This window comes from Ruditapes philippinarum, unplaced genomic scaffold (genome assembly GCF_026571515.1).
Source record: "Ruditapes philippinarum isolate M1 unplaced genomic scaffold, ASM2657151v2 ctg482_1_1_1_1, whole genome shotgun sequence".
Lineage (NCBI taxonomy): Eukaryota > Metazoa > Mollusca > Bivalvia > Venerida > Veneridae > Ruditapes > Ruditapes philippinarum.
Window position 1 is genome coordinate 132,482 of NW_026858977.1, and position 17,092 is coordinate 149,573.

General features: G+C 35.4%; 3 protein-coding genes across 3 annotated transcripts; all 3 read left to right on the forward strand.

Annotated features, from left to right (window-relative positions):
• The first annotated feature begins 2,324 nt into the window (after positions 1-2,324).
• Positions 2,325-6,033, forward strand: LOC132754817 (uncharacterized). Its single transcript, XM_060745529.1, has 2 exons — positions 2,325-3,379; positions 5,129-6,033. Exons 1-2 carry the CDS (start codon positions 2,450-2,452, stop codon positions 5,885-5,887), a joined length of 1,689 nt encoding a protein of 562 aa, XP_060601512.1. The 5' UTR covers positions 2,325-2,449; the 3' UTR covers positions 5,888-6,033.
• Positions 6,034-9,451: 3,418 nt separating this feature from the next.
• Positions 9,452-12,736, forward strand: LOC132754818 (uncharacterized). The gene is made up of 2 exons (XM_060745530.1): positions 9,452-10,486; positions 11,855-12,736. Exons 1-2 carry the CDS (start codon positions 9,554-9,556, stop codon positions 12,611-12,613), a joined length of 1,692 nt encoding a protein of 563 aa, XP_060601513.1. The 5' UTR covers positions 9,452-9,553; the 3' UTR covers positions 12,614-12,736.
• A 151-nt stretch (positions 12,737-12,887) lies between these two features.
• On the forward strand, positions 12,888-16,928 carry LOC132754835 (uncharacterized). Its single transcript, XM_060745563.1, has 2 exons — positions 12,888-15,757; positions 16,055-16,928. Exons 1-2 carry the CDS (start codon positions 14,864-14,866, stop codon positions 16,811-16,813), a joined length of 1,653 nt encoding a protein of 550 aa, XP_060601546.1. The 5' UTR covers positions 12,888-14,863; the 3' UTR covers positions 16,814-16,928.
• The last annotated feature ends 164 nt before the right edge of the window (positions 16,929-17,092 follow it).

A 17,092-nucleotide genomic window follows, 5' to 3' on the forward strand; every position in this document is an offset into this window, starting at 1 on the left:
TGTCATAGTACACTTTCTAAAATGTTCTTAATGATTGTTGTGATATCAAGAAAAGACAACTTTTTGAAGTTATTTCATACTATAGTGATTGTGTTACCTCCCTTCATTTTTAACATTATACTATAATACTTTGAATCCATAAAATAATTTGAAAAAAAAAACAACATCCTTACTGGGACGTAGTGAACGTATAATGAGGCAAACACATTTTTTGGAAATTTGACTGAATACGTTGCCGTGAAGAATCGATCGAAGCACCAGGGTGGCCATCCCACGTGATCTGTGACTTCAGGAATGATATGGAGTTGGATGGCGGAATACATAAATCAACCGATACTTACACATTTTCCAAGCTAGGTTTCTTATTTTAAAAAGAATTTTCAAAACGAATCGAAGATATGCAACTCTTTCACCGGAACAATAGTTTCAATCTCAAAAAGGTGTATTTTGTCCGCGGTTTTGAAATACTGGTATTTTCAAGGGAAAATCGTGATCTGGTGTGAGCGCAGTCTCGATTTATGTCATTTAATTGATTTAATTGGCCATCTCTTGGCATTTTTGTTTAGATTTCGATGTTACATAACTAATATAATTTACTGAAATTACGTTTACAATACTCTGATCGGAACAGAAATGGTTAATGATTTGGAGTTAACAATACTTTGATCGGAACAGAAATTAATGGTTCATGATTTGGAGTGAATCTCGAAATTTTATGATTTGGCGTAAAACAGTTTGAAGCAATTCTGGGCCTTATGCCAATACTTTTGGGCAGTTGGTTGACAAAATCTACGATATTTCATCTAATGTGAAATCTAGCACTTTTATGTCTTCACAAAGTCGTCTTGCATCTACACGTTATGATAGAATTTCCACCAAATTCGATTTTCTGCGATGGGAAAAGATAATCATTTCCAGTTTAACGGGTCTTTGTTTGACAAAAATGCTATATGTTACATTTTGTGTATTTTATCATTTTTAGTTTGTGACAAATCCTAATGATATGATATAAATGTAATACAGAATCTCGCATTCATTGCCATGAATTATAAAACGCTGCTTAACGAGTTGAAGAACTCGCCAAAGGGTCGCTTTAATTTATAAGGAAAATGATAAAACTTGTTATTATATGGCTACGTTTGTGAGGTTCTTTTTATCACATAACTAAACATATTACAATAAATGAAAATCAATTTGTTTCGATGTTTTTTTTTATCGCGCTTCTGTACGCCAATGTTATCCTGCCCGTTTGCAATATAATGAAATGCATAATTGTAATGCATGAGTATGACCATCAGAATTTGGGAATGAGAAATTTAGAAAAATAGGAAATTTAAACAAGCGCAGGAATTTAAAAGGATTCATGATGAAAGAGAATCATGATTGAAATAAACTGATGATAAGAGAGAATCTTTATTCTACATTTTTAGCTATCTAACACTGAAATTGAGTTCTTCACTTTAATTCGGGCACAGATAACACAACATTCAAATACACGTGTACTTGATTATAGGGCAGTAGGTTTCTAGAGATTAATACGTGTATAAAGAGCTATAACATATTTGTTACGTAAAGTAAACATAAATGCATTTCCTTCAATTATCACTACTAGATATCTTTATCATTTAATTCCTTGTATTAATTTGAGGCTATTTGTAATATTAGCCAGAAAAGTTTAAATCGACTTTCAAACGTACATCATACAAAAGATACAATTAATCATTTATAGATCGACGCGTACCTGCATCGAGGTGAGCTTTAATATGTCAAGGAAATCAAAGTTGAGAAAAATGCACTAAGATTTAATTTAAAAGTAAAAGTAAAAAGATTCAAGATTCGATTAATAATTTATATGCTACTGATTTTGAGGAATAAATTACGACATTTCTACTGCCTTACTAACGGGGTAATGTTTGCATATTTTGCATAGTTCTTTCTTGGTAAATTACATGGATTGTAAGCGCCATTTGTTTCCTTTGTTCACTTCACAATATTTTACTTTTAAATACCTTTTCAAAATTTTCATGAAAATTAGCTTTTATCTGGAGGCATGCCGCATGCTGCTTTAACCAGTTTCCCCACATATGCCCAGTTGACCTATTTATAGATATACATTAGGTTCAAAGGTTTAACAATAATAAAACAGTTTCTGCTATATTGAATTTGAAAAACAAGAGAACAGGAAAAATAATATTCTTTTACTATTGTTAACTGATTTAATTTAATCAAATCGGCCTTAAATACGGCCCAAATACATTTGCCCGACATGCACCTGCCTTGTCGGACGATTTATCCAACTTTATCCATATCTTTCGTTAGCCCATTTTAAATAGAAAGGTTAAACTGAATACTTTTATAGAACGATATCTCAAGGAATACGCATTGTGTTTTCTTCACTGCAAAAGATTGTCTCTCAGGGTTTACGTACATCTATAATTCAAGAATCATCATGGCCAAAAGTCTTTCCGACAGCTATATAAAGGTTAAAACAGAAGAGGAAAAGGTGGATTTTCTTACTATTGTTGACTGTTTGAGACATTATTCAAGTATTCAGGGTGATATAGAGGCTGTTGTCTTTGCATCTACGGATGGTACCAGGCAGGCTGTTACATGGAGAGAGTTGTACAATAATTCAATAAGTGTGGCGAAGTCGTTTATTCGTCTTGGTGTGAGGGAAATGGAGGTTGTTGCTATAAACATACGGAATTGTCCGGAATGGCTTTACGCAAATTTTGGAGCTATAATTGCCAGATCAATTCCAATCAGCGTATCGTTTACGTACGTCGACGGAAGTGACCTTGTAGCGTTGATGGAAAAATTGCAGACTTGTTCACTACTGGTCATGGATCCAGGTCTGCTAAATGTCAATTGGGATATCATCACAAGAATCATAGACACATACAGAGAAAATGGTACTGTAAAAAGTGTGCAAATCCCATACCTTCGATATTTGATAGGCGTTTCGTTTGATGATGTTGACGCACACGTTTTGAAATTTGATGACCTTATTAAAGATATCAATTCGGACATAGTTCTTCCAAGTTTAAGCTCAAAAGACACGGTATCGCTTTTCCAAACATCCGGAAGTACTGGAGTACCAAAAGTAGTGGCTCATACACACGAAAGCTTTTTAATAGGTATCACAGCGAAACTTGTTGAGCACATGGACCCAAAATATAAACAATTCAACGATCGCCCATTTGCATGGCTTGGTGGATATCCTTTATCAGTTATCACAGGGCAAACAAGGGTCACGATTTCTGGATTTTGCAAACCTCCAGAAGACAGAGTTTCATTTATGATAGATGTGATTGAACGAGAGAGATGTTCATCAGTATTTGCACTGCCTCCTTTGATGCATGAGCTAATTAAACGACAGGTAAAATTTAAACTAATATTTCTAAATTTGAAAAAAAAATCTAAGTTTGATAGCTAAGAAAAACAATGTGTTGTTAAACACTTTATGGTCTTTCTTAACACTTCTAGCGTTCCCAATTACATTCTACTTAAACCAATTCAAGGGACATAAGTGATGTTAGTTGAACAACGTTTGCCTTGCACCAGTCTGGCGGGGTCTATGCGGACATTACTATCCCAAATATAAATGTAAAGTCATATTTGACGCCTGTAACTTCATATAAGCTAGACTGTTGACTTCTAATCGTTAGAAATCATTATCTGCTATGATATTTTTAATCTGAAAAGTAATATTTGCTGAGATCTGATGCTCAGATGACAAACTGTGTTACATTATCCAGTGCAGTAATGAACAGGAAATCACTGGGGAGGTAGGGTAATCAAACACAGTTTCCGATGTCCACGTATACGTTAGTGTTTATTAAATAAACTTTTAGCAATTAAGAACAAAACAGAAAGCGACCGATTGTAAGCGACCGTTGGTTCTCTATTTTAATATAATTGTTAAAATTTTCACTTAATAAAAACTAAGTTACTTAGAGTTTAACTTTATTTGACCACACTGGAACGCCTCCAGCCTGTAAAAAGTTGATTATAAATACATTGGGCGAAGTTAAGGAACATATTTCATTTATCAATTATGTCTATCAATGTATGAATGGCAAACGTAAATCTGGTGGCTGAGTGCACATTATTTACATCGTATACCACTTAATTTCTTCAACGTTGCAATCTTCTGAAAAGTACCCTTACGTGAATGATTTTTGTGTTTGTGAGATATCAACCATAGATCTTCTATGCTGAAAGTTGAGGACACTTCTTTGTGATAAAAATGCAAAACCCCCCAAAGAATGTGAAAAGATGAGGGATCACTCTTTCTTTAGATATTTTTTTATCCTATGTATGTGCCTAACACTAACAGCTAGTGTGCAATACTAAGACAATTATTTAAATAACAATCATCATCCATTTGTGATTTACATATGTTAGTTCAAAATGAAAAACACATGTTTGGCATGGTGGCTGATTTGGAACGCTTTTGTGTGTCGTGTTGTCGCTAGCGACAGCACGACAAAGCGCCAAACGGCGATTTGTCATACCTCTGTCTTGTTGTCCTGTCGCTAATGATGCATGCCAAACAACGTGGTGTCGTGCGGCGTGTTGTCGTGATATCACATTGTCGCTTGGCTCAAATGGAAGGATTGACTTATAAGCCAAGCGACAGGGAAACATTACGACAACACGCCGTTTGAGTGCTTCGCTAGCGACAGGACGACAGTGCGACATTGCGCGTTTCCCTAGTGACATGGACGAAAAGGCGATAACGTTGTAGGTTGTGTTTTCGCTATCGACAACGTAACGCGCAAAGTGTACCAAATCAGCCATAATAGTTTGGGCCTGTCTATATTTTCTCTATAGCAGTATAAACAAAACGACCCCACCATAAAATAATAATAAATAAGTGACAAAATTTGCTCTCTGTACAATTAAAAAGGGAATTTTTGGAGTGATTTTATTGGTCGGCAAATGATGTTGAACACTAAATGGGATAATCCCATTGTCATACATCTTGCAATTATGTTAGTTCATTTAAAATGTTTTAGTATCGTCTTATTTAAGTATTGTGCATGGCTAGATTATCTGACTTTGGTGTTTATATGCTTGGTTTGTTTATCAAGGCATCTGAAACTTTGCTGTATTTCTTCCACAGAATGATCTACCCTCGGATTGGCCGGTGACAATTATCATGAGTGGCGGTCAGCCTATGACGAAGAGTACCGTTTCTTGCGTTGGGAAGTGTTGTAAATGTCTTCTTTGCATGTACGGTAGTACAGAGTTCGTCTGCCTGGCGAAAAATTTGGTCACAGACCCCGAAGACTTCACAGAATACTCATGTGGAAAACCAATACAGTATCCTGGATTGGAAATAAAAATTGTCAATGGCGATGGAAATATTGTTCCGGTCAATGAAAGAGGCGAAATATATTGCCGTTCACCTGTAATGTTCAAAGAATATTTCAACGACCCAGTAAAAACCAAGGCCTTTAAATCGGATGATGGATGGTTCAGAACTGATGATATAGGCAGATTAACCAAATGTGGAGAACTTTTTGTTGAAGGTCGGAAGTCCAACATGATACTTTCAGGTGGATTTAACGTAGCTCCTGAAATTCTGGAACAAGTGATGAAGAATTTCCCCGGTGTTGAGTCTATAGTAATCGTACCTGTCCCTGACGATATTTACTTCCAGGTATTGTGCGCATGCGTTGTGAAGAAAGCAGGAAATGACGTTACAGAAGAAGAGCTGCGAAAAGTTTGCTCTAATTACCATGCCGACAAGCCAGGGTTATTCACAGTCCTTCCAAAATTTTATTTGTTCTTTGAAAAATTTCCAGAAACAAGCACTGGAAAGCTGAATCGAAGAGAGCTTGAAAAGATTGCAGCTCAGCGTTTCAAATCTACGTCGTAGATATTTAGTATGTTGTTTTATTATATTAAGACTTTTTTTTAAGACAATGTTGCAGCTTTTATCGACATGTTTATTATTATGAATCTATTAAAAATATGCCATATTTGGAATTACAATGTACATTGACAGACGTGTCCTTGTTTTCTTTCAAACTTGTCTTAATCTTCATTACTTGATTTGCTAAACACATTAGTGAAATTGTGTTTAAGTCAGTCATTCATCCTTTGCATAATTCTGATGTTTTCATCAGTTTCGAGGGATCTCCCTTTTACAGATTTTTTCCCATAACGCAATTTTCGGTAACGTAAATCTTCACATCTTACAAAAGTAAGGGTTTAGATCTTCACATCCCTTCATTCGAATTAATTTCTTGATACTTTGGCAATGTCCGCTTTTCCCCCTAAATGAACTTATCTAAAGGCGACAACTTGATCACGACCTTAAATGAAAGCAATTTATTTGTGTGTGAAATAGAAGTGAGAAATGAGATGATCGAACTCGTGATTAGAGATATTGTGCAATCTCAACAACTTCTCAAACCAGGTTGTAAAAAAATGATTGCTAAGCTACTTCAAATTTTCTTCTTAAAACGTCGTTTCATCTATTCATACAATGGTTACGAGTTTTCGTGACTACATAAATCAAAGTGCTGCAGCACTGAATGCGACGGACATGCAACCGGGGAGACATTTAGGGTTTTTTTTAGAAAAAAAATACAACACAAAATGTATAACAGAGAAAATTTGTTCCATACAAGGAGCAATATATTTTGTGTCCCAATCTGATATAATCCAGAATTTCTACTTTCAAGCAGAATGAAATATATGCCTAAAACCCTGCAGACTGGTCAAACTTGTAAATCAGTGTCATTATCGATTTATTCCAAGAAATGATATGTAAATGGAAAAAAAACTTTCAACGACATATTTCTAAAATAAAACCATGCAAATAGACTTCAAGCATAATACATTATACCACGGATAAATCCGTGATTATACATGTGAGAATGTTATTTTGAATTGCTTCGTGTTTTAACATAGCGGGCATATACACAATAAAATATAAGTCATTTGTATTTTTATTTCTTTTGGATATGTACGTCTCATTAAAAATATTTTTGGTTAAAATCATCAGCAATTAATAGTCACCGTATTTTTTAGATTTTTTTTTATTTGCAAGGGCCAGAGCACATCGTTTTTATTTTAATCTGAATGTCACAATTTTTTTTAAAAGCACTATAGTGTTTAGTTGTCCTTTTCATTTTCACACTAAATTACATTTTCAACTTGTTTGCTTCTTACAATTGTATAGAATTTCTAAAAGTATTGTATGTGAACAAAGTAAGTATCCGCTGGTTTATAACATGTAAAATGTGTACTCCCTACTGTCCGAAAATCAGCACAGGTAAAGCAGAATCTATTTTTAGAATAGCGAAGGTTAACTCATATCGTGACCTAGAAAATGTATCTAATTTATTAATAACTGCTGAATATTCAGCTAAACCCGCGGTATGAGTCACGAAAATAGTTCTTCTTTTATTAATGCGCGAGTTATTCTAGAGTCCAAAAAACTTTTGATTTGTTAATAATAATGTTTTGTATAATGTTGAAATATTTATTTCCTACTAATAATTTCTTGGAACTCAGAGCTTACACCTTTATTATAGTATAATTTGCTGTCCTACTTTTTCGACAGCGGTAAATCGTTTCGGCAGTAATTTGCATAATTGCGCAATAATACTACGGGACTACAACGTTTTTATCAATCATATACGTCCATATTTTAACTTGGATAACTTAATTTGAGATTGAAAAGGCTAAATATGGAAGATTTTAAGATATCCCGACATAGTATGGGAGTTTTAAAGGATCAAATTCATGTACTTTTTCTTGGGCTGTTAATCGGTTGAGGACACTTTGCGCGAGTGTAGCAGACGAAATCCCATGTAGATGACTTAGCTCTGAACGCGCCTGAGGGCGCGTCCGTCGCAAAAATGAGCATGTCGCTATCACATTGACGTTGACCTACATAAATGATAAAGGTTTCGTTACAAGGGCAGATAAAAACATGTATTTTCCAATACATGTACTAGTATGTTATCAGCCGTTACCTTATGACTTAAGGTCAGATACGAAAACGAGAAAATCATTGCACAAATAATACAAAGGAAAGGAATTGACTTAGATCCGATCAATATATATTGTAATTTGATATGATATATGATTGTACATTTTCTTATATTGTAATTTGTAATTATACATTAGTGTACATTTTCTTGATAAAATATGTTTAAACTAAATTATGTACTGATATTTATTCGCCTGTGAAGCAGTCGAGTCTTATGTGATTTCGAATAAGACGCATGATTTACTGCAGAATGACACGATTTAGTCAATAAAAATACAACTACATAAAACATTCACATTCATCAGCTTTACACTTCGGAACTCATTTTAATTCTTTATTATGTTGCATAACATTTTTATGTTTGTTTTTTTTTGTAAACGGAGATAAGAAAACATTGCTTTTTATTTGAAGAAAATGTCAATAAAAATGTTTTGTAACAAAGCAAGAAATTTTAAACTGTTCCTGAAATGTAAAGTTGATGAATGTGAATGTTTTTATGTACTTTCTATTTATTGACGACTCGCAAAGTAAATTGTGTCATTCCGCAGTGAATCATGTGTCTTATTTAAAATCCTTTAAGACTCGGCTGCTTCTCAAGCGAATAATATACATAGTGCACAATTATTGGTTAGCTTTCCCTAAGGCATTGACTTTAAAGCGAACCAGTCGTGTCACAGTATAAAAAGAGAACTTGTATATAAGTTATGGTATTTCCGTCCCCTTTAATTTCAATTTCCACAACTGTGCAGATCGAAACAGTCATTCGTAAAGGTAGTATTTTATTCAGGTATTCTCAAGGTTTGCATTGCATAGCTGATCATTACTCCGCAGCAATTTTTACGTGTGCGTAAAACCTCGATTGTTGTTTAACATAGAGATGCGGCGGTAAATTGCATCAATTAAATGAACAAGTTAAATGTTGAATCTGCACATCAAAGACGCCGCCAAATGATGTGAATAGTCAATCAACATTGAAAATCGTTCTCTATTTCAGTTGAATATCCGAAGCACAAATCATTTTTTCTCCATGTTCTTGGTATGTGCTCGTTGTTTAATAATTAAGTTGCATATTTTTGTGAAAAAATATAATTTAATTCACAAATTCACAAAGCATTGCCATGTCTGAAATTCTCCCCATTGCTGTATGGGAAAATGCATATCTACTAGACGCCTCATGGGCGTTAAATGATCGAAGACTTAATAAAATGTCAATATTTTTAGAACTGTCCTTCCCTTGGCACGATGCCCCACTAGAGCCTTGGTCCAATTTGGCTAGATAATGTGTGGACTGTGTTACACCATGAAGATATCTGCTATCATGTTTAGCATTTCCAAAGAACAATTTATAGTATAATTTAATGCATTGTAGCGTTAGTAAACTAAAATACGATCGTAATTATGTGTGTGTATGATAACTAATAAATTATGCAAGTTACTCAGTAGGCTACCTTCTGCCGACTTAGGTTAAAAAGATAACACATTCAAACACTATACAAGATTGTCGGTTCGTGCTGAACATTTACAAATAAACTTTTCACCATGGCAAACGATCTCATCGACAGTTATGTTAAAATAATAGTTGAAGATGATATACATTCTGAATTTCTTACAATTGTGGACTGTTTAAAGCATTACGCAAACACTCAGTCTGAGACTGAGGCTTTCGTCTTTGTATCAACGGACGGTTCAAGGCAATCTGTAACATGGAGTGAGTTGTACAACAAGTCTAAAGCTGTCGCAAAGTCGTTTATGCGTCTTGGTGTGAGGAAAATGGAGGTTATTGCTATAAATATACGGAATAGTCCGGAATGGCTTTACGCAAATTTTGGAGCTATTATAGCCGGAGCAATTCCAATCAGCGTATCGTTTACGTACGTCGACGGAAGTGACCTTGTAGCTTTGATGGAAAAGTTGCAGACTTGTTCACTACTGGTCATAGATCCAGGTCTGCTAAATGTCAATTGGGATATCATCACAAGAATCATAGATACATACGGAGAAAATGGTACTGTAAAAAGTGTGCAAATCCCATACCTTCGATATCTGATAGGCTTTTCGTTTGATGATGTTGACGCACACGTTTTGAAATTTGATGACCTTATACAAGATATCGATTCGGACATATGCCTTCCAAGTTTAAGCTCAAAAGACACGGTATCACTTTTCCAAACATCCGGAAGTACTGGAGTACCAAAAGTAGTGGCTCATACACACGAAACCTTTTTAAAAGGTATCACAGCGAAGCTTGTTGAGTATATGGACCCAAAATATAAACAATTCAACGATCGCCCGTTCGCATGGATTGCTGGATATCCTCTATCAATTATCACAGGGCAAACAAGGGTCGTGATTTCAGGATTTTGCAAACCTCCAGACGACAGAGTTTCATTTATGATAGATTTGATTCAACGAGAGAGATGTTCATCAGTATTTGCACTGCCTCCATTGATGCATGAGATCATTAAACGACAGGTAAAATTTAAATTAATATTCTAAATTTGAAGAAATCTAAGTTTGATATCTAAGGGAAAAATGTGTTGTTAAACATTTTCTGGTCTTTCTGGCTTTCTGGATAAATGCCCTTAACACTTCTAGCGTTCCGAATTTTATTCTACTTAAACCAGTGCAAGGGATATACCGGTAAGTGATGTCAGTTGAACAATGTTTACTTTGAATCAGTCTGGTGGGGTCTATGCTGACATTGTTTATGTTGCATTTGTCAATACAGCCAAAGAACCTGCTATTTTCGCCCATTTCATATATAGTTGTTATATTCAATTGTCTCGGGGAAACTAACTTTATCAGACTTTATGTTTACTATCCCAAATAATGATGTAAAGTCATATTTGACGCCTATTTACTATCCAAAATATAGATATAAAATCATATTTGAACGCTGTAAAGACTTATATATAAACTTCATATAAACTAGACTGTTGACTTTAATCTTTAGAAATCATTATCTGTTCTGATATATTTTTAATCTGAAAAATACTATTTGCTGAATCTGGTGCTCAGATATGGGCTGTGTTGCATTTTCCAGTACTGTAATGAAAAGGGAATCACTGGGGAGGTAGAGGAATCAAACCCATGTCTACGCATACGTTAGTGTTTATTAAGTAAACTTTTAACAATTAAGAACACAAAAAGAAAGCGACCGGTAGGGAGCGACAGTTGGTTCCTTGCTGTTTAAATTTTCACTTAAATCTTACTTAGAGTTTAACCTCATTTGACCACACTGGAACGCCTCTAGCCTGTAGAAAGTTAATTATAAATTTAAAATACATTGGGTCGAGTTGAGGAACACATTTCATTTACCAATTACGTCCACCAATATATGAATGGCGAAAGTAAATCTGATGACAAAGTGAACACTATTTACATCGTGTGCCACTTAATTTCTTCAACGTTGCAAACTTCTGAAAAATACCTCTTTGTGCATTACTTGAAAGGTATTTAAATGATAATCATCTTCTGTTTGTGATTAACTTTGTCAGTTCAAAATGAAAGGCAAATGATTGGGCTTGTTTATATTCTCTCTATGGGCGTATATATAAAACGAGCTCGCCATAAAATAATAATAAATAAGTGACAAATTTGCCTGTCTGTACAATTAAAAAAAGGGGCATTTTTGGAGTGATTTTATTGGTCGGCAAATGATGTTGAACACTGAATGAGATATCCCCTTTTCAAACATATTGCAATAATGTTAGTTCATTTAAAACTGTTGTAGTATCCTAAAATTTAAGTTTCGTGCATGACTAGATTATTTGACTTTGGTGATTATATGCTTAGTTTGTTTATCAAGGCATCTAAAACTTTTCTGCATTTTTTCCACAGAATGATCTACCCTCGGATTGGCCGGTTACAATTATTATGAGTGGCGGTCAGCCTATGACAAAGAGTATCGTTTCTTGCGTTGGAAAATGTTGTAAATGTTTTCTTTGCATGTACGGTAGTACAGAGGTCGTCTGCCTGGCGAAAAATTTGGTCACAGACCCCGAAGACTTCACAGAATACTCATGTGGAAAACCAATACAGTATCCTGGACTGGAAATAAAAATTGTCAATGACGATGGCAAAATTGTCCCGGTCAATGAAAGAGGCGAAATATATTGCCGTTCACCCGTAATGTTCAAAGAATATTTCAACGACCCAGTAAAAACCAAGGCCTTTAAATCGGATGATGGCTGGTTCAGAACTGATGATATAGGCAGATTAACCGAATGTGGAGAACTTTTTGTTGAAGGTCGGAAGTCCAACATGATACTTTCTGGTGGATTTAACGTAGCTCCTGAAATTCTGGAACAAGTGATGAAGAATTTCCCCGGTGTTGAGTCTATAGTAATCGTACCTGTCCCTGACGATATTTACTTCCAGGTATTGTGCGCATGTGTTGTGAAGAAAGCAGGAAATGACGTGACAGAAGAAGAGCTTCGAAAAGTTTGCTCCAATTACCATGCCGACAAGCCAGGGTTATTCACAGTCCTTCCAAAATTTTATTTGTTCTTTGAAAAATTTCCAGAAACCAGCACTGGAAAGCTGAATCGAAGAGAGCTTGAAAAGATTGCAACTCAGCGTTTCAAATCTACGTTGTAGATATTTAGTATGTTGTTTTATTTTTTAAGACTTTTCTAAGACAATGTCGCAGATTTTATCGACAGTTTTATTATAATGGATCTATTATAAATATGCCATATTTGGAATTACAATGTACATTGACAGACGTGTCCTTATTGTCTTTCAAACTTGTTTTAATCTTCATAAACACATTCATCTTAAGGTTACAACTTGAACCCCATCTTAATTGAAGGCACGACATTATTGTTGTGCTTGTGGTATTTATAGTTTCAACTTTTCGGCATTTTCTAGTTGGGTGGTTCCAATATTCCTACTTGAATAATGTTGAATCACCCTTAGGATATGTTGCCTGCTTTTTAAATTTGTCTTTTGACGTCTTATCTGTGATACGCAGGCTTCATAACCTCTGATCCCCTTTCAAAATTCCATATTATTTAGTTCCGCCCATTGTTTTCTCGTTTAGGGCACACACTTTTTATTACTTGGGGACCATACGCCGCTTTTCATGGAATGGCACGGAAGTGTCACATTGAAGGTTCCATGTTTACCGCCGTATGAACACATCTGCGGATGTTTCTAAATTCAAAATTTTACTATTTCATGTTTAAATGTTGAATTCTGCTTAAGCCGGTGCTAGGGGGCGTGGACGGTAATTTGCACTTTCCAGTACCGTCCATGAACAGGCTCAATCAAACCGAGCCTGCAACATTTTCAATTTTGCCGTGTTGGGCTTTCTTTAGGGATTCTGTGTTTATCTATTGTTTGCCTGTACGCCAATTTATTTGTGTCAGAAATATCATTGAGAAATGAGATTGAGAAATGAGATGATCGACCGCCTCCGTGGTCGAAGGGTTAGAGACGATGACTTCTTATCAAGTTACCTCTCTGGCGAGGGTTCGATCCCCGGGAGATGCTTTGGCACGGAGTTTAGCACGGAGGAAGGTAGTCTAGTACTGGTGTAACTCTCCAGGAACGATGGTTAGGAAACTGCCCGCCTGTATGACTGAAATACTGTTGGGAAAAGGCGTAAAATGAAACAAACAAATGAGATGATCGAGCTCTGTATTAGAGAATTTAATTATGCAATCTCAACAACTTCTCGACCCAGGCTACAACAACAGATTGCTAAGCTTCTACAAATTTTCTTCTTAAAACGCCGTTTCATCTATTCACACCATGCTGACTACATAAAATGTTACAATCACATTGACGTTGTGCCTATATACACATAATAAAGGTATCTTTACAAGAACAGATAAAACATGTATTATTCAATACTCGTATGTTATCAGCTGTTACTTTATGACTTAAGTTCAGGTACGAAAACGAGAAAATCATTCCGGAAATAAATCAAAGGATAGGATTACTTGTTTTCGAATCAGTAAATATTGAAATTTGAAATGATACATGATTGTATATTTTCTTGGTTAAATATGTTTAAACTAAAGAAATGTACTGATATGTATAGCCTAACAGAGATGTGGCACGTACACAGTATCAGGTATATCAATGATCTTTAAGCACACCTGAAGACATAATGATATGACAATAATTTTGTTGAAACTGCCCTTCTTTTCTTACAATGCCCCACTAGTGCCGTGGTCCAATTTGGCTGGATAATGTGGGAACTGTTTTACACCATGTAAATATCTGCATTTCTCAAGAACAATTAGTTAAGAAATAATATATCCCAAACTCAATAAAATCAATGTTTAGAGTTCGGATGCCAGGAATTATATTACGAGGGGGTAGCCCGAGTGATTTAATTATGCGCATCCGAACGACAAACATTGATTTTATCAAGCAATAAAATCACCGATTTGGATATATTACTTCAATTTAAACACGACTACAACAAATAAATGCTCCCGTTCCTGATATTAAGCTTAATTGCGCCTAATTTGTTTTCATACTTATTTTCAGCGCGTCGCACTTTTAGTGGTAACGTCACATGAATATAATTATTACGTCATATGCCTAAATATGGAACGTCAACAGAGATTTTATTGCATAATAACACACACTTTTGGTTCTTCTATGTTCAATAGGGAAACATGTGGGTCGTGTTAGAATATTAATTAATGCATTGTAACGCTAATAAACTAATATACGAACATATTTGTGTGTGTGTGTGATAACGTAATAAATTATGCAAGTTTCTCAGTAGGCTATCTACAGCCGATTTAGGTTAAAAAGATAACACATTCAAACACTACTGTATACAAGATTGTCGGTTCGTGCTGAACATTTACAAATAAACTTTTCACCATGGCAAACGATCTCATCGACAGTTATATTAAAATAACAGTTGAAGATGAGATACATTCTGAATTTCTTACAATTGTGGACTGTTTAAAGCATTACGCAAACACTCAGTCTGAGACTGAGGCTTTCGTCTTTGCATCAACGGACGGTTCAAGGCAATCTGTAACATGGAGTGAGTTGTACAATAAGTCTAAAGCTGTCGCGAAGTCGTTTGTTCATCTAGGAGTAAAGGAAAAGGAGGTTGTAGCTATGAACATAAGGAATTGTCCGGAATGGCTTTACGCCAGTTATGGAGCTATAATTGCCGGAGCAATTCCAATAAGCGTATCGTTTACGTACGTCGATGGAAGTGACCTTGTGGCATTGATGGACAAATTGCAGATTTGTTCACTACTGGTCATGGATCCAGGTCTCGAGAATATAAATTGGGATATTGTACGAAGACTCCTAGATAATTTTAACGCTAATGGTACTGTAAAAAGTAGTAAAATGCCTTATCTTCGGTATTTGGTCGGCGTCTCATTCGATCAGGTCGATGCTCAACTTCTGAAATTCATTGACCTTGTTCATGACATCAAGTCTGGTATTACTCTTCCAAAAGTAAGTGCAAAAAATACAATTTCACTTTTCCAAACGTCAGGAAGTACCGGAGTGGCAAAACTTGTTGCTCATAGTCATGAAGCCTTTTTTAAATGTGTCACAGGAAAACATGCTGAATATTTGGACGCCAAATACAAACATTTCAACGATCGCCCATTTGCATGGCTTGGTGGATATCCTTTATCAGTTATCACAGGGCAAACAAGGGTCGCGATTTCTGGATTTTGCAAACCCCCAAAAGATAGAGTTTCATTTATGATAGAGGTGATTCAGCGAGAGAGATGTTCATCAATAGTTGCACTCCTCCATTGATGCATGAGCTAATTAAACGGCAGGTAAAAATTAATCACATGTATATTGATGAAAAAAACTATTTTAAATCATGTCATTCAAATAAGACCCTTGAACTTGCTATGATTTGTTATGAAATTGCAGATATACCATGTTAGTTATTTTATATTTTATTGTTTATTCGATGTCAAGTAATATGGAAACATTGTAAACGTTCAACAAGACAAAAACAGAAAATAATGCATTGGCGATTTAAGATTTTTAAAAACGTTATATTAAAAATTTGGATGCATTTTGTTACAGAGTGATCTACCCTCAGATTGGCCAGTAATTATCATAGCAAGTGGTGGTCAGCCTATGACGAAGAAAATCACATCGTGCATTGGAAAAAGCTGCAAATATCTTCTTTGTATGTATGCTGCCACAGAGTTTGTTTACCTTGCAAAGTCTTTGATCGCTGATCCTGAAAACTTCACAGAATATTCATGTGGGAAACCCATGCAGTTTCCTGGACTGGAAATAAAAATTGTCAATGACGATGGAAAAATTGTCCCAGTCAACACAAGAGGTGAAATATACTGCCGCTCACCAGCACTGTTCAAAGAATATTTCAACGACCCAATAAAAACTAATGCCGTGAAATCGGTAGACGGATGGTTCAGAACTGATGATATAGGCAGATTAACCGAATGTGGAGAACTTTTTGTTGAAGGTCGGAAGTCCAACATGATACTTTCAGGTGGATTCAAAGTGGCTCCTGAAATTCTGGAACAAGTGATAAAGAATTTCCCCGGTGTTGAGGGTGTAGTTATCGTACCTGTCCCTGACGATATTTACTTCCAGGTATTGTGCGCATGCGTTGTGAAGAAAGCAGGAAGTGACGTGACAGAAGAAGAGCTGCGAAAGGTTTGCTCCAATTACCATGCCGACAAGCCAGGGTTATTCACAGTCCTTCCAAAATTTTATTTGTTCTTTGAAAAATTTCCAGAAACAAGCACTGGAAAGCTGAATCGAAGGGAGCTTGAAAAGATTGCAACTCAGCGTTTCGAATCTACGTCGTAGATATTTAGTATGTTGTTTTATTTTTTTAAGACTTTTCTAAGACAATGTCGCAGCTTTTATCGACAGTTTTATTATAATGGATCTATTATAAATATGCAATATTTGGAATTACAATGTACATCAAAATGACAGACGTGTCCTTATTGTCTTTCAAACTTGTTTTAATCTTCATAAACACATTCATCTTAAGGTTACAACTTGAAACCCATCTTAATTGAAGGCACGACATTATTGTTGTGCTTGTGGTATTTAGTTTCAACTTTTCGGCATTTTCTAGTT